Below are 18,625 nucleotides of genomic sequence, written 5' to 3' on the forward strand. Positions count from 1 at the left end.
ATATATAATATACACGTGTAGTGGTTATGGATTATATACAATATACATGTGCAGTGGTTATGGATTATATATAGTATACATGTGCAGTGGTTATGGATTATATATAATATACATGTGCAGTGGTTATGGATTATATATAATATACACGTGTAGTGGTTATGGATTATATACAATATACACGTGCAATGGTTATGGATTATATATAATATACATGTGCAGTGGTTATGAATTATATATAATATACATGTGCAGTTTTTATGGATTATATATAATATACACGTGTAGTGGTTATGGATTATATACAATATACATGTGCAGTGGTTATGGATTATATATAATATACATGTGCAGTGGTTATGGATTATATATAATATACACGTGTAGTGGTTATGGATTATATATAATATACATGTGCAGTGGTTATGGATTATATATAATATACATGTGCAGTGGTTATGGATTATATATAATATACATGTGCAGTGGTTAAGGAATATTTATAATATACACGTGCAGCGGTTATTGCAGTGGTTATGGATTATATATAATATACATGTGCAGTGGTTATGGATTATATATAATATACATGTGCAGTGGTTATGGATTATATATAATATACATGTGCAGTGGTTATGGATTATATATAATATACATGTGCAGTGGTTATGGATTATATATAATATACATGTGCACTGGTTATGGATTGCATATAATATACATGTGCAGTGGTTATGGATTATATATAATATACATGTGCAGTGGTTATGGATTATATATAATATACACGTGCAGTGGTTATGGATTATATATAATATACATGTGCAGTGGTTATGGATTATATATAATATACATGTGCACTGGTTATGGATTGCATATAATATACATGTGCAGTGGTTATGGATTATATATAATATACATGTGCAGTGGTTATGGATTATATATAATATACATGTGCAGTGGTTATGGATTATATATAATATACATGTGCAGTGGTTATGGATTATATATAATATACACGTGCAGTGGTTATGGATTATATATAATATACATGTGCACTGGTTATGGATTATATATAATATACACGTGCAGTGGTTATGGATTATATATAATATACATGTGCAGTGGTTATGGATTATATATAATATACACGTGCAGCGGTTATTGCAGTGGTTATGGATTATATATGCTATACATGTGTAGTGGTTATTGTAGTATGGATAATATTAAGAACACATACATTGCTGCACATGTGCAGGGTTCTTGCACTCACACTGTACGTTGCTATTACACATAGCGTCCAGCAGGGGACAAGCCGGAAGTGTGCGATGTGCGTGCGGCTGCGCTGCTGACATTGTCGGGTGACAGTTCTCTCCTATGGGAGAATGACGCTTGTGCTGCGTCCCTGTGCAGCGTCAGTGGCGGCCGTAGCACGGAAGGTGTGCGGGAGCGGCAGGTGTTCCAGCCAGGACCGGTATAGCACGGAGGAGCCGTGTACTGAGGAGGCCGCAGCCGTCTATGTGCATGTGAGTAGCTGCTGCTGCCTAATACACAGGTACATGGCTATGGGCGGAAGAACTGCTGCTTCTCACACTGGATCTCCCTCTGGAAAGTTACAGCGGCACAGGTGACATATTGGGGAGGTTTAGGATTTAATATGCTACAAAATCCCCCCTGTTACGTTTCCCCCCCCCCAAAAAATCATATTATGGTTTAGAGGAACTTCCCAGCTGTAATAGGGTACTATAAAGGGGTATTGTCAGCACAGAATGACTGTTCAAACCAAGCACATGCGCTGGCTGCACTGTGACATGGCCAGACATCTTGTAAGAGCCATACTTTTTATATTTTTTGGATTACGTTTTTACATCGTTTATTATGTGGTAATAAGGACCTGGCAGCGTATTCTCCGGTACGGTTACAGCCACACAAGACTTTTTTTTTCTACAAATTTTGTTAACTTTTTTCTTTTACCACTTTAATAAAAATAGTTTGTCACCATTTCTGAGGTTCGTAACGTTTTAATTTTGCCATCGATTGAGCTGTTTGAGGGGTGGTTGTATTTTTTTCTTTGGTTGTGACAAGCTGATGTCTTTATTGATAGCATTTTGGGGTATATATTTTTTCGGCATTTTTCTTGTATTTTTTTTGTTAGGTGCAGGTGTTTTGAATTTTTTAGTTTATTTTTAACTGGCAATTTCCATATTGATTACAAAAAATGCAAACAGTCAGTTGATTTAGGCTATGTGCCCACGTTGCGGACCTGAAGCATATTTTTTACGCTTCTCCCTGGCGGGAAAATCGCATGCGGATATTACATGCGGTTTTCCCGCCAGGTAGAAGCGTCTTTGCATGCATTTCCGCATGCGGGTTATCAAGCACTTCTCCAAGCATCACTTGGAAAAGTGCTTGACAACTTGTTCAGAATGGTAAAAAATAAAAAAAATAAACTTTATACTCACCTTCTGATGCATTCTCTGCCCCGTCCGGAGTCTTGAGCGGCTCACGCTGTTGTGTGCAGGACCTGCGGTGACGTCATTGAGTCATGTGGTGGGTCACATGACTCAATGACGTGGCAGGTCCTTCAGACAACAGCGCGACGGAGGGAAAACATCAGAAGATAAGTATAAACTTTATTTTATTCTTTTTTTTACAGGTTCTTTGGTACCCAGGTCTGGATGAGAGTCTCCTCTCATCCAGACTTGGGTACCATCCGCACATTGATTCCGCTCCGCTTCCGCAAAATTAATGAACATGCTGCGGATTTTTGACCGCAGCATACACGCTGCGGAAAAATCCGCAGCATGGGCATTGACATTGCGGAATGCCATTGGGGACCATGGGGTGTGGATATACATGCATTTTTCAAGCGTATACGCTGCGGAAATTCCGCAGCATATACGCTTGAAAAACGCTACGTGGGCACACAGCCTCATACTGCCCAACACGGGGAGCATTAATCATAGCATGGCAGCACGACTGTAGCCAGGTATGTTTTCTCTGAAACACTACGACCTTTCAGAGAAAATCTAGTTTGTATATCCGTCCGAGGACCACAGGGAGAGACTAGATGGTGCTGCACCCCAGACAGCTTTTACCTGCTCACTCCAGGTGATTGACAGGTCTTATGTGTATACAACCTACCGATACCCTGCAATCACATCACAGGGGTTTGATGGGAATCGGCGCATGTGCGCTCTTGCAATCATGCAATTCCTCCATACAGAATAATGGGCCCCACATAGTCCTCCATACAGTATAATGGGCCCCGCATAGTCCTCCATACAGTATAATGGGCCCCGCATAGTCCTCCATACAGTATAATGGGCCCCGCATAGTCCTCCATACAGTATAATGGGCCCCGCATAGTCCTCCATACAGTATAATGGGCCCCGCATAGTCCTCCATACAGTATAATGGGCCCCGCATAGTCCTCCATACAGTATAATGGGCCCCGCATAGTCCTCCATACAGAATAATGGGCCCCGCATAGTCCTTCATACAGTATTATGGGCCCCACAGTCATCTATACAGAATAATGGGCCCCACATAGTCCTCCATACAGAATAATGGGCCCCACATAGTCCTCCATACAGAATAATGGGCCCCGCATAGTCCTCCATACAGAATAATGGGCCCCGCATAGTCCTCCATACAGTATAATGGGCCCCGCATAGTCCTACATACAGTATAATGGGCCCCGCATAGTCCTACATACAGTATAATGGGCCCCGCATAGTCCTCCATACAGAATAATGGGCTCCGCATAGTCCTCCATACAGAATAAGGGGCCCCGCATAGTCCTCCATACAGAATAAGGGGCCCCGCATAGTCCTCCATACAGAATAAGGGGCCCCGCATAGTCCTCCATACAGAATAATGGGCCCCGCATAGTCCTCCATACAAAATAATGGGCCCCGCATAGTCCTCCATACAGAATAATGGGCCCCGCATAGTCCTCCATACAGAATAATGGGCCCCGCATAGTCCTCCATACAGAATAATGGGCCCCGCATAGTCCTCCATACAGAATAATGGGCCCCGCATAGTCCTCCATACAGAATAATGGGCCCCGCATAGTCCTCCATACAGAATAATGGGCCCCGCATAGTCCTCCATACAGAATAATGGGCCCCGCATAGTCCTCCATACAGAATAATGGGCCCCGCATAGTCCTCCATACAGAATAATGGGCCCCGCATAGTCCTCCATACAGAATAATGGGCCCCGCATAGTCCTCCATACAGAATAATGGGCCCCGCATAGTCCTCCATACAGAATAATGGGCCCCGCATAGTCCTCCATACAGAATAATGGGCCCCGCATAGTCCTCCATACAGAATAATGGGCCCCGCATAGTCCTCCATACAGAATAATGGGCCCCGCATAGTCCTCCATACAGAATAATGGGCCCCGCATAGTCCTCCATACAGAATAATGGGCCCCGCATAGTCCTCCATACAGAATAATGGGCCCCGCATAGTCCTCCATACAGAATAATGGGCCCCGCATAGTCCTCCATACAGAATAATGGGCCCCGCATAGTCCTCCATACAGAATAATGGGCCCCGCATAGTCCTCCATACAGAATAATGGGCCCCGCATAGTCCTCCATACAGAATAATGGGCCCCGCATAGTCCTCCATACAGAATAATGGGCCCCGCATAGTCCTCCATACAGAATAATGGGCCCCGCATAGTCCTCCATACAGAATAATGGGCCCCGCATAGTCCTCCATACAGAATAATGGGCCCCGCATAGTCCTCCATACAGAATAATGGGCCCCGCATAGTCCTCCATACAGAATAATGGGCCCCGCATAGTCCTCCATACAGAATAATGGGCCCCGCATAGTCCTCCATACAGAATAATGGGCCCCGCATAGTCCTCCATACAGCATAATGGGCCCCGCATAGTCCTCCATACAGCATAATGGGCCCCGCATAGTCCTCCATACAGCATAATGGGCCCCGCATAGTCCTCCATACAGCATAATGGGCCCCGCATAGTCCTCCATACAGCATAATGGGCCCCGCATAGTCCTCCATACAGCATAATGGGCCCCGCATAGTCCTCCATACAGCATAATGGGCCCCGCAAAGTCCTCCATACAGCATAATGGGCCCCGCATAGTCCTTCATACAGCATAATGGGCCCCGCAAAGTCCTCCATACAGCATAATGGGCCCCCATAGGGGTGTTGGTTCTGGTGTCACGGCCCAGAGTTTGACATGTGTGCCCTAGAGATAGGTAGTGTTGGCCTCTGCCGGACTGTCCCTTCTTCCCTCAGTGGCCGTACTGTGAGAAGCGCTGCACCTACTGCAATTTCAACAAATATATACCTCGCTCTGACAATGAGGAAGCCATCCGATCCTGTCTGGTACAAGAAGCTCGCACTTTGATCCAGCTCAGCCAGGTGCGCAGGTGAGAAAGGGATGTAGCGGCTAGTCACAATCAGGGGCGCACAGTCTTTTATTGTGGTGGGTGGGTTGGGAAGCTATGGAAGCGTCTATCCCAAGGCATCTGCCCAAACTGCCCATATTATAATCCTGTACTGAGCCTATGCCAGTAGACCAATTTGATACAGTGTTTTTATGCAATTTAATGTAACAGTATACAAGCTAAACATTTTGTAAGCTGTAATATGTTAAACATTCTGGTGCTTGTAAGGTTTAACAGTGCGTTAAGTTTTAGTAGGAATCTCAAAAAATAGATAAATAATTAAGAAACCTGTTCATCTTTCTGTATATTTACACATAGAGTACCCTCGGTATTTTTTGGTGGGGGCACCCCGAGTCTTGCCAGTCCGTCCACCATAGGTGCTCTTTTGGAGGAGATATCTAAGCATGCATATTTACTACCTGATGCTGAAATCAGCTTGGAGGCTAATCCCACATCACTAGGGAAGAGCAAACTGCAGCAGTTCCGGGATGCGGGGGTGAACCGTCTCTCTGTGGGAGTGCAGGTGAGTACATTATAATGCTATTGGGTGATATTCTTGCATCATCTTGTAGGCTCTAACATGGCTGTTCGATAAAATTCGAAATACACAGTATTTACCTGGATGTCTATGAATAGTGGTTTAGAGTTTACAGTAGCTTTGTGCTTAACTTTTGCTAGTCCCCCAGAAGGTTTGTATTACTACACTGACACCTCTCCAGAAGACCATCTCTGAGAAACCACACCTAATCTAAACTAGATTTTTCTTTCGGGAGTACAGTGAAATCTCTTTGAGATGACCTCTCCTAATTGCAGTGGGCAATTGTCTTCTAGAACAGTGGTCCGTTCCCAACTGACCTACTTTATAGGGCTATTCTTGCTGTCAAAAATACCAAACGCCACATCAAGATCCCAGTAAAGTCAATGTGGTCTGTTGGTGGCTATTGGGATCCATTGTGCAAACTCTTCATCTCCTTCTCATAAATGGAAGTCTATTCAGACAACACTGGGGGGAATAGCCGTATCATCTTCAATGGGTGTTGTATAAACTTGTAGACCGTGAGCATGTCCTATGTAATCTGTCAGCTCCATAGCAGTTGCCTGGTCGGCCTAAAGCAGGGCTCCCCAACTCCAGTCCTCAAGGCCCACCAACAGGTCATGTTTTCAAGATTTCCTTAGTATTGCACAGGTGATGGAATTATTGCCTGCGCAGGTGATGGAATTATTGCCTGCGCAGGTGATGGAATTATTGCCTGCGCAGGTGATGGAATTATTGCCTGCGCAGGTGATGGAATTATTGCCTGCGCAGGTGATGGAATTATTGCCTGCGCAGGTGATGGAATTATCGCCTGTGCAATACTAAGGAAATCCTGAAAACATGACCTGTTGGTGGGCCTTGAGGACTGGAGTTGGGGAGCCCTGGCCTAAAGCACTCAAATACGGGAACAATCGTCTATAGGGCAAAAGGTAAAAAGCCTCAACATCAGGATGACAGGTCTAAATATATTTCACATTATGGATGGTGAAACGAAGTACTTCTCTAAATTGAATGATAAAAGGTTCATGTCTCTTCCATCTGCTCATACTTGTTTTCTTCTGTATGTCATTCTGTCTTACTTGTGCTGTGATTCAAGTCCCTGGATGATCATGACCTCCGGCTCCTTGGAAGGACACATACAGCGTCAGATGCACAACGCACAATAGAGGAGGCACGTCGGATCTTCCCTGGCCAAACTTCAGTGGATGTAATGTTTGGCCTCCCGGGTCAAAGCTTGGCATCCTGGCACAGCACATTACACAGGCTGATGGAGCAGTGTGACGACCACGTGTCTCTATATCAGCTCACTTTGGAGAGGGGAACCATGATGTTTAAATGGAAGGAGAAAGCGCAACTTACTTTTCCTGATCAAGAACTTACTGCTCAGATGTATGATTATGCCCGGCGGATTCTACAAGAAGCCGGATTCAGGCAGTATGAAGTATCAAATTTTGCCAGAAACGTGAGTATTTTTCGCACACTTTGCAGTGAAATGATGAACACTTTACTTTTGTCACACTTTATGTATATGAAATGAAGCATGCCCTTCTAACCAAGGGTTGAAAATGTACTTGATTTTGACTTTTTACTAAATTGCATAGATTTGGGTGCACTCTGATCCCATTAAAAAGCATAAAAAGGTGACATTATAGTTGCTTGACCAGAAAGTTTAATGGTTCCATGGCAGTTTTTGTTGCATTTAACCTATTTCACTTTTGTAGGGTGCAGTGAGCAAACATAACCTCTCATACTGGCGTGGAAAACAGTACATTGGTATAGGACCAGGTATGTAAAATCCAGGATTAGTAAAAGTGCCTGACTGTTGACAGCTGTGTGAATGTATTTTGTGAATCAGTTCATTATGGATTTTACAGTGTGCTGTAAAGGAGTTGTCTGTTACACAAAGTAGCTTTTCAAAAACACCATTTTAGCAGTCTATATAGCTTTACAATGCCTTTTTCATTATTTTTTTCTATGATTACCCTTCTCCTCCATGTTACTGCTGCCATGCCATTTTGTTTTCATGCAGTTTTTCTGGCATCCGTGAGAATTTCCCATAAAAGTGTTGTTTGAGAAGACAGCACTTACTCCAAACCCATGCCCACTTTTCTAACCTTGTAACATTGTTAACTTTTCTAACCTCTAACCTTTCTACATAACGCTGCATAAGATTAGAGCCAACTTGCGTTTTCCCACCACCCCCTGTGTGTCTGCGCTAGTTCCAACGACCTCTTTTTATCAAACAAGGTAATGTCAGCTGTGACGTCCCATCGACAGAGCTCTTCCTCCTTTTCCGCTTCGGTCTGTCGACGGGATGAAACAGGAAGTTAACAAATTTGTGATGAGCAGTGGTCATGAGATCTGTGAAGTGAGGATGGAGTTTGGTGCAGTGGTCATGAGATCTGCGACGCAAGGAGGGAGTTTGGTGCCGTGGTCATGAGATCTGCAACGCGATGAGGGAGTTTGGTCCAGTGGTCATGATATCTGCGAGGCAAAGAGGCAGTTTGGTGCCGTGGCCATGAGATCTGCGACGTGAGGAGGGAGTATGGTGCAGTGGAGTGGTCATAAGATCTGTGGCGCGAGGAGGGAGTTTAGTGCAGTGGACTGGTCATAAGATCTGTGGGGCGAGGAGGGAGTTTAGTGCAGTGTAGTGGTCATGAGATCTGTGACGCGAGGAGGGAGTTTGGTGCAGTTGTCATGAGATCTGCGACGCGAGGAGGGAATTTGGAGCAGTGGTCATGAAATCTGCGACACGAGGAGGGAGTTTGGAGCAGTGGTCATGAGATCTGCGACGCGAGGAGGGAGTTTGGAGCAGTGGTCATGAGATCTGCGACGCGAGGAGGGAGTTTGGAGCAGTGGTCATGAGATCTGCGACGCGAGGAGGGAGTTTGGAGCAGTGGTCATGAGATCTGCGACGCGAGGAGTGAGTTTGGAGCAGTGGTCATGAGATCTGCGACGCGAGGAGGGAGTTTGAAGCAGTGGTCATGAGATCTGCGACGCGAGGAGGGAGTTTGGAGCAGTGGTCATGAGATCTGCGACTTGAGGATTGAGTTTTTGGTGCAGGATCAGAAGTCAAAGCTAATATTATACATTGCCTTGGTCTGGGAGTCCAGTACATACAAAAAAGGATTAGTCACAGAAAACCCTTTTAAATCAGGAAACCTACATTCACAACTGGCAGTGGATACTGTAATGCGATCATGGCTCATTACAGTAGCGCCGAGTTATCTGAAGTGTAAATGTAACGAGCCATGCAACTGTGGAGGCGCCAATGCCATGGGCAGATTTTCATCCTAAATGTATTTAATAAAGTTTTCTATACATTGACAGGGACCAACTTGTCAGGGGGATCATGGAAATATCCCATCGCTGCCACCAATTGTCAGAACAATCACACAATTGACTGACAATTGATGGACGAGACAACGATTACTATTGCTAGTATCAATAGGCATCAAAACTATGAATTAACACATGTGGAATTATATACTGAACAAAAAAGTGTGAAACAACTGAAAATATGTCTTATATTCTAGGTTCTTCAAAGTAGCCACCTTTTGCTTTGATGACTGCTTTGCACACTCTTGGCATTCTTTTGATGAGCTTCAAGAGGTAGTCACCGGAAATGGTCTTCCAACAATCTTGAAGGAGTTCCCAGAGATGCTTAGCACTTGTTTATTTTTTTGAGCAGTGTATTAACCCTTCTCTAAATACAGTCACCCCAAATATCTGCTGATGGAAGGGAAGAATCTGCCTTGCTGATGTCAATGTGGACAACGCTTTTGTTGATGAAAAAGCCCCTTTAAAACAAAAAAAAAAGTTTATTACAATCATTGTGTGTCCTTATAATATAATCATTTATATTCCTACAGCGCCAACATGAATGATATAATAGTTAAAAATGGAAATTGTATGAACATAATGAGCATCAATATGACAATGTTTTTGGAAGTACAGCTGATACATTGAAAGATGTGGAAATGTGAATATGGTTCTCATACTCTATTTTCATAGGAGCCCATGGAAGGTTTGTAGTCCACACTAGTCAGGGTAAACGGAGGCAAGCTCGCATTCAGACGCTGGAGCCAGAACCATGGATGAAGGAAGTGAGGCGTTATGGACATGGCACGCGGAAAGTGACTGAGCAGAATGACTTTGATATGTGAGTATTGGCTTTTGACTATTTTACTTGTTTTATACATTAAATCTTAGGTGTCAGATTTTTTAGCAAAATCCAAATTGTAAAGGAGAGCATCCTGAAGGTGATCCTACATGTTAAAATGGACTGCACCCAATCTGTCATTGCCAGCAGTCTTTGCTTGTCTAGTAAGGCTGGTTACACATGTTTCTTGTACATGGACTGTGCTTGGATTGGAAGACCTGGACCCAACGCCAGATCTCCCGACCTGATCTAACTCCTTCTTATATGCCTGCAGTTAGCTCAGGTCAGGAGATTCTGCAGTCAGGCCGGGTCTCTTGATGCAAGAACAGTCTGTGTTGAGTAAAGACCATTGCATGCTTACAGTAGTGTGATATTCAAACTACTTTTACCTTCCTTTCAGAAAAAGAGAATATCAGAGTAAAGTATAATAAGTTCAGTCCTTTAAATTAATGTAATGTGTGTATTGGTGTAAAGGAGCACTTCGAGTGACACTAATGCAGGGCCTAAAGGGGCAAAGTATGAAACAGGGAGTCAAAGACCACAAAGCGGAAGGAACCCTTGTGTCAGGCACAGCTCGCTCATGCCCTAACTAGGTAGAACACAGTGTATTTGTTTTGCCCAAGAGGGTATTTCTAATGAGTACCATTCTTTTAATTTGTATTTCATAAATTGGTAGTACCCATGAAACTAAGCAAAGTTTATAATATATTTCATTAGAAAAATGTGCTTCTTTCTCCTCCTGGACCATCTATCACTCCCAATTCACAGGCAAAAATCTCTTTGGTGAATAAAGAGTTCACCATTACTGACACAGTAGATGACAGTTCTCATAAAGGTCTATGGAGAACTATAACTGGCATTTCAGAAGAACTTCAGCCGAATATATGTGCCTGTCTGTAGCAACTCCCGCTTTCCATTGTAGAAACATTTGTCTACAGAATTCTAAAGTTTACTTCCTTTCTAGTGCAAGACTAGCTATTTCTGTGTCCCCTTCACATGCTTTATACTGCAGTTCTGCTTTTTCAGATTATTTATTGTGTATAATCACAAAGCCAGTGTTGATTTACTCTCCATAAAGGTATACGAATTACTGAGCTATGGTTAGAGGTGGCTAAACTGCCACATATTTGCCCCATCCACACTTTGCTTACAAAAACATCGCAAAAATATTAGCATAGTGAAGATTTTCACTGCACATTTCTACCCTTTTTATTACAAAGGGTTTGGCCATGTGCCCACATAGCCATCTTGTAACGTTTTTGCGGTGTTTTTACGGCCGCGAAAACGCTTGTGAAACCGTCTGCCATGCAAAGCAATGTGAATTCGGATGTGCTGTGCACATGATGCGCTAGCTTGCGCGCCGAATTCGCATTGCGTTGCAAAACACAGCATGAGAATTTCTACCGCAATTACGCTGCAAATTCGCGGCCATTGAAGAACATTGAAACGCAGCAAACCCGCAGGTATATGTGGATTTGCTGCGTTTCAATTAAATTCAATGGCCACAAATTTATGGCGTAATCGCAGTGCGTGTGGTACCCGGGATGAAGAGGAGACTACAACTCCTCTTCATCCCGGCTACCACGCGGTGAAAAAAAGAAATATAGTTAAGTTAAAAATAAAAAAAAACTGTGTACTCACCTCTCCGGTCTCCTCCTGGCCACGTCCTCTCTCCTCAGCGTCCCGCTGTGTACTGGCAGGACCTGCAGTGACGTCATTTAGTCACCTGATGGTCACGCGACCGCTGACGTCGGCGGTCAGGTGATGGTCGCGTGACCATCAGCTGACTAAATGACGTCACCGCAGGTCCTGCCAGTACACCGCGGGACGCCGAGGAGAGAGGATCGCCGCCGGGAGCAGTCCGGAGAGGTGAGTATACAGTTTTTTTTTTCATTTTTAACTTTTTAATTCTTTTTTTTTTTTTTTTTTTTTTACTATAGATGCAGCATTTAAAGCATCTAAGTTGGTCACACAATGTAAATCCATGCCGGTTGCATGGATTTATATTGTGTGACTAACTTGTCAAGCACTTTTCCAAGTGATGCTCAAAATCGCTTGGAAAAGTGCTTGAAAAAACGCATGTGAAAACGCATGTAAAAACACTGAAAAAACGCTTCTCTCTGGTAGAAAAGACGCAGGTAAATCTGCATGCTTTTTTTTCTGCCAGAGAGAGGCAAAACGCTCTGCATTGAATCTGCTATGTGGGCACATAGCCTCAATGTTAGGAATAACTGTTTAATGAAATAACTGGTTGGTATTGTAGGATGGCGCTACTGATGTATATAGAATTTTGGATAATTTTGTCCTTCTTATGATGACAGGTAATGTAATGGAGCTGAGAAACGGATCTTTTGTCATTAAAAAAAAAAGTAACTTAAATTCTGGATCGTGAAACCAGGAAAATATAATAAAATGTTCCTCTGGTTTTTAAACACACTGCAGATGCTCTTTTGTACTTAGAATTTGTTGAGATAAGCTCTGAAAACTATTGATGTCATTTTCGGTCATTAATACGCTGATGCTTCTTTCCAGCATTTCTGAACTGTTAGTGTTGGGTTTACGGACAGACATTGGAATATCACATAAGGTAAGGGCAATGTGCTGTAAACGGAGATGGGATTGGAAACTGTAAGGTTAAGTGCCCACGTAGCGTTTTTGCGGCTGCGAAAACGCCGCAAAAACGCTTGTAAAACAGTCTGCCATGCAAAGCAATGTGAATTCGGATGTGCTGTGCACATGATGCGCTAATTTGCTCGCCAAATTCGCATTGCTTTGCAAAACGCAGCATGACCATTTCTACCGTAATTACGCTGCAAATTCGCGGCCATTGAGGAACATTGAAACACAGCAAACCCGCAGGTATATGTGGATTTGCTGCGTTTCAATTAAATTCAATGGCCGCGAATTTGCAGCATAATCGCTGTGCGTGTGGTACCCGGGATGAAGAGGAGACTACAACTCCTCTTCATCCCGGCTACCACGCAGTGAAAAAAAGAAATAAAGTTAAAATAAACAAAACCTGTATATTCACCTCTCCGGCGGCCCCCGGTCTGCTCCCGGCCACGTCCTCTCTCCTCGGCGTCCCGCGGTGTACTGTCAGGACCTGCAGTGACGTCATTTAGTCACCTGATGGTCACGCGACCGCTGACGTCGGCGGTCAGGTGATGGTCGCGTGACCATCAGCTGACTAAATGACGTCACTGCAGGTCCTGACAGTACACTGCGGGACGCCGAGGAGAGTGGACGCCGCCGGGAGCAGACTGGAGGAGACCGGGGAGGTGAATATACAGTTTTTTTTTTTATTTTTAACGTTATAATTCTCTTTTTTTTACTATAGATGCGGCATTTAAAGCATCAGTTGTTCACACATTATAAATCCATGCCGGTTGCATGGATTTATATTGTGTGACCAATTTGTCAAGCACTTTTCCAAGTGATGCTCAAAATCGCTTGGAAAACTGCTTGAAAAAACGCATGTGAAAACGCATGAAAAAACGCTTCTCTCTGGCAAAAAAAATGCATGTAAATCTGCATGCGTTTTTTTCTGCCAGAGAGAGGCAAAAACGTTCTGCATCAAATCTGCTACGTGGGCACATAGCCTAACAGCAGAGCTGCCAAACAGATTGTGTTCATGGCTGCCAGACAACGAGGTTCCATAGACATCAATAGAAAGTATTCAGAAAAAATAGGCTCCCACGTAGCGTTTTTGTGGCGTTTTTACCGCCGCAAAAACGCTTGTAAAACAGTCTGCCATGCAAAGCAATGTGAATTCGGATGTGCTGTGCACATGATGCGCTAATTGGCGCGCCAAATTCACATTGCGTTGCAAAACGCAGCATGACCATTTCTACCGCGATTACGCTGCAAATTCGCGACCATTGAGTAACATTGAAACGCAGCAAACCCGCAGGTATATGTGGATTTGCTGCCTTTCAATTAAATTCAATGGCCGCGAATTTGCAGCGTAATCGCTGTGCGTGTAGTACCCAGGATGAAGAGGAGACTACAACTCCTCTTCATCCTGGCTACCACGCGGTGAAAAAAAGAAATAAAAAAGTTAAAAAGAAAAAAAAAAACTGTATATTCACCTCTCCGGCGGCCCCCAGTCTGCTCCCGGCGGCATCCTCTCTCCTTGGCGTCCCACGGTGTACTGGCAAGACCAGCGGTGATGTCATTTAGTCAGCTGACTAAATGACGTCACCGCAGGTCCTGCCAGTACATCTGCTACGTGGGCACATAGCCTGAAGGCCCCCATACACATTAGGCTAAAGTTGGCCAAACTCACTGATAATGTCATGGAGAGAAGGATCTGCACATTGGAATTCCTTTTGTTAGGCAGAGCTGTAATCTGCTGCCCGAGGAGTCAGACAGCTACTCTCTCATAGAGAACACAGGAGCGCTTGGCTCGACCGAGCAGTACTGTGTATGGGGGCGGCAGGCAGATGGCTATTGGGTATATGAAGGTTTGACCAACTGCAATCCTCTGTACATAGGGATCTTTTAGTAGTATGTTTCCCTGCTTATAGTTCCCTATTTTACAGCACTGGAATAAGCTTTCCCCTGCAATTAGCCTTTACGGCTTGTTTGAAGCATCGCAGGAACTGAGGGATCTACAGAAGAATGGACTTTTGGTATTAGATCAGAAGTAAGTAAGAAAATCCTAAGGAAAGAAAAACATGGACAATAGATGATTTTTTTAACTTGCATGTTTAAAGAAACACTCTGGGAAATATTTTTGTTTTGCCACTATAGTCAGTGCAGATACTGCCAAGTCATCAGTTTCATACCACTCTTTTAGTGGATAACACTCTATCTCTGAATCATACAGCGTCTTCTGTGCAGACCAGAAGTCAGACTCTCTCTATGTATTCCCACGACTTCCGTAAGGAGAGACCGACTTACCATTTGCACTGTAGATGCTGTAGGATTCAGATAAAGTGCAGATCACCAGATCAAATCATATAATAGCGGCCAGGAACAATGCTTATAATTCATTAGTAAAGAAAATCTGAAACTTGTACTATACAAACAAAGGCAAAGATTAAAAAGAAATATATAAAGTCTCAGAGTGCCTCTTTACAGGGGGTATTTCATGTTTTCAAATGTCAAAAATTGCAGTTGCTTGTAAAAATAAGCCACTTAGCAATTTATTTCTTATTAGAAATCCTTCTATTCTCAAGAACAGAGGGATTTTTAATTCTATAGTTTTACAGCTTCTTATCGGCCAAGCTCGGATTGACCGGTTGCCTAGGTAAGGAAGCAAGTGGCAGTCTGAAGCAGGCCGGATCACTAGATGCAGACAACGTCACTGTCCCTGCACCCTGCCGATGCTATGGCGCCTCTGCTAGCAGAATGGGGGTTCGCTCCGTTCAGTGCGCCGGCTTCAAATGTTAATTTAAGCGTTTAGCACATTATGGCATATGATATGTACTAATCTGGATTCCCTGCTAGTCTGCTGTTGTTTACTGGGGGTTATTTAGCTTTGCTGGAATTACTTTACAACAAAACACTAGTCGCTTAAAGTTACTTCCATTTAACATACAGATATAGATATAGATAGATATATATATATATATATTAGTACTGACCAAAAGTTTGGAGACACCTTCTCATTTAAAGATTTTTCTGTATTTTCTTGACTTTGAAAATTGTACATTCACACTGAAGGCATCAAAACTATGAATTAACACATGTGGAATTATATACTTAACAAAAAAGTGTGAAACAACTGAAAATATCTCTTATATTCTAGGTTCTTCAAAGTAGCCACCTTTTGCTTTGATGACTGCTTTGCACACTCTTGGCATTCTCTTGATGAGCTTCAAGAGGTAGTCACCGGAAATGGTCTTCCAACAATCTTGAAGGAGTTCCCAGAGATGCTTAGCACTTGTTGGCCCTTTTGCCTTCACTCTGCGGTCCAGCTCACCCCAAACCATCTCAATTGGGTTCAGGTCTGGTGACCGTGGAGGTCAGGTCATCTGACGTAGCACCCCATCACTCTCCTCCTTGGTCAAATAGCCCTTACACAGCCTGGAGGTGTGTTTGGGGTCATTGTCCTGTTGAAAAATGATGGTCCAACTAAACGCAAACTGGATGGAATAGCATGCCGCTGCAAGATGCTGTGGTAGCCATGTGATTCAGTATGCCTTCAATTTTGAATAAATCCCCAACAGTGTCACCAGCAAAGCACCCCCACACCATCACACCTCCTCCTCCATGCTTCAAGGTGGGAACCAGGCATGTAGAGTCCATCCGTTCACCTTTTCTGCGTCGCACAAAGACACGGTGGTTGGAACCAAAGAGCTCAAATTTGGACTCATCAGACCAAAGCACAGATTTCCACTGGTCTTAATGTCCATTCCTTGTGTTCTTTAGCCCAAACAAGTCTCTTCTGCTTGTTGCCTGTCCTTAGCAGTGGTTTCCTTGCAGCTATTTTACCATGAAGGCCTGCTGCACAAAGTCTCCTCTTAACAGTTGTTGTAGAGATGTGTCTGCTGCTAGAACTCTGTGTGCCATTGACCTGGTCTTTAATCTGAGCTGCTGTTAACCTGCGATTTCTGAGGCTGGTGACTCGGATAAACTTATCCTCAGAAGCAGAGGTGACTCTTGGTCTTCCTTTCCTGGGGCGGTCCTCATGTGAGCCAGTTTCTTTGTAGCGCTTGATGGTTTTTGCAACTGCACTTGGGGACACATTCAAAGTTTGCCCAATTTTTCGGACTGACTGACCTTCATTTCTTAAAGTAATGATGGCCACTCGTTTTTCTTTACTTAGGTGCTTTTTTCTTGCCATAATACAAATTCTAACAGTCTATTCAGTAGGACTATCAGCTGTGTATCCATCAGACTTCTGCACAACACAACTGATGGCCCCAACCCCATTTATAAGGCAAGAAATCCCACTTATTAAACCTGACAGGGCACACCTATGAAGTGAAAACCATTTCCAGTGACTACCTCTTGAAGCTCATCAAGAGAATGCCAAGAGTGTGAAACGCAGTCATCAAAGCAAAAGGTGGCTACTTTGAAGAACCTAGAATATAAGACATATTTTCAGTTGTTTCACACTTTTTTGTTAAGTATATAATTCCACGTGTGTTAATTCATAGTTTTGATGCCTTCAGTGTGAATGTTCAATTTTCAAAGTCAAGAAAATACAGAAAAATCTTTAAATGAGGTGTGTCCAAACTTTTGGTCTGTACTGTGTATATGTGTATATAATATATATTTTTTTGAATGTAAAGACTATGTATAAGACTTATCTATGATCTAGTACTTGTATTATAATTGTCACTTATGTCCTATGTTTATGTAAAAAAACATTAATGTGGTGCACCTTTCTGTAAACCACACTGTTCCAGTTTCTAGTTTCCTTGTAAACTGGGTTTTATTGGGTAATTTTATGGGATTTTTTCTGTTGCTGTGTTGGTCTATACTAAAGATTATATTTGAATTACAGTTACAGATATACTCTTATTTATTTATTTTCTTAGTAGTAATAATAAAAATGTCACATTTCTGGTACTTCCAAGACCCATCTTGAATTACAATAAAAATGAGTCTATATATCCTGTTTTTGATACTAACTACATTTATCTTGAGCCTTTGGTGTCTGAGATGATATTGATAGAAAAGTAAGAATGGCATAGAACAAGAAAGTAATTCCACTATTCTCGCTTCTGTTTAGTGGTCTTCGCTGCACTCGGATGGGACTCGCTGTACTTGACGGTCTTCTACTGCCAATTTTAAACCAGTTTCAAGACTCTTGGACTCGGGCTGAGAAAGCAAAACCTCACCTGCCACAGGCTACTGTGTAGAGATCATAACACAGCTGGATCCCATGTTGTATCCAGGACACCATATTCTGTATATACAGTGGGGGAAATAAGTATTTGATCCCTTGCTGTTTTTGTAAGTTTGCCCACTGACAAAGACATGCAGAAATGCAAATAAATTTATATAATTTATACAATGTGATTTTCTAGATTTTTTTTGCGGGATATTCTATCTCTCAATGTTAAAATTAACCTCCCCTTAAAATTATAGACTGTTCATGTCTTTGTCAGTGGGCAAACTTACAAAAACAGCAAGGGATCAAATACTGATTTCCCCCACTGTACATGTCCTGTCATATACCACTTATATGTACTGTTGAGACTATAGAAGATACCAGCTGCCACCAGTTCTATGGTGGGAATGTTCTCACCATTTTTTTTGTAACCTTATATATGGTATTTATAACTGAATAAAGTAATTTGGTATTTTTTACACTTACATATGACATTATTTTTTGTGATATCTGATTTTGTTCCAAATTTGTTGCATTTGCCATAAATTGTTTTTTATTAAAATATGCTAATGAGTTGCCCAGAGCACCCATAGTGAAGCGGCAGTTCAGTGCACCTTCTCTACCTACTTGTTATCCAGCTCTCTATGCCCCCCTCTGGCTCCTCTAAAGCCAAAGCTGTCAATCAAGGAGGAGGAGGATGGAG

General features: G+C 42.9%; 1 protein-coding gene across 3 annotated transcripts; it reads left to right on the top strand.

Annotated features, from left to right (window-relative positions):
- Positions 1 to 1,289: 1,289 nt before the first annotated feature.
- On the top strand, positions 1,290 to 18,407 carry RSAD1 (radical S-adenosyl methionine domain containing 1). Of its 3 annotated transcripts, XM_073684082.1 has the most exons (9): positions 1,290 to 1,523; positions 5,288 to 5,421; positions 5,758 to 5,962; positions 7,071 to 7,436; positions 7,696 to 7,759; positions 9,989 to 10,136; positions 12,669 to 12,723; positions 14,678 to 14,781; positions 17,821 to 18,407. In XM_073684082.1, exons 1-9 carry the CDS (start codon positions 1,383 to 1,385, stop codon positions 17,948 to 17,950), a joined length of 1,347 nt encoding a protein of 448 aa, XP_073540183.1. In that variant the 5' UTR covers positions 1,290 to 1,382; the 3' UTR covers positions 17,951 to 18,407. The 3 variants fall into 3 exon arrangements, with proteins under 3 accessions (XP_073540183.1, XP_073540185.1, XP_073540184.1); XM_073684084.1 differs by lacking the exon at positions 5,288 to 5,421 and having other exon boundaries at positions 1,385 to 1,523; XM_073684083.1 differs by lacking the exons at positions 1,290 to 1,523; positions 5,288 to 5,421 and adding an exon at positions 1,542 to 1,624.
- The last annotated feature ends 218 nt before the right edge of the window (positions 18,408 to 18,625 follow it).

This window comes from Phyllobates terribilis, unplaced genomic scaffold (assembly GCF_046119375.1).
Source record: "Phyllobates terribilis strain yellow unplaced genomic scaffold, ASM4611937v1 Scaffold_5__5_contigs__length_657084704, whole genome shotgun sequence".
Taxonomy (NCBI): Eukaryota; Metazoa; Chordata; class Amphibia; order Anura; family Dendrobatidae; genus Phyllobates; species Phyllobates terribilis.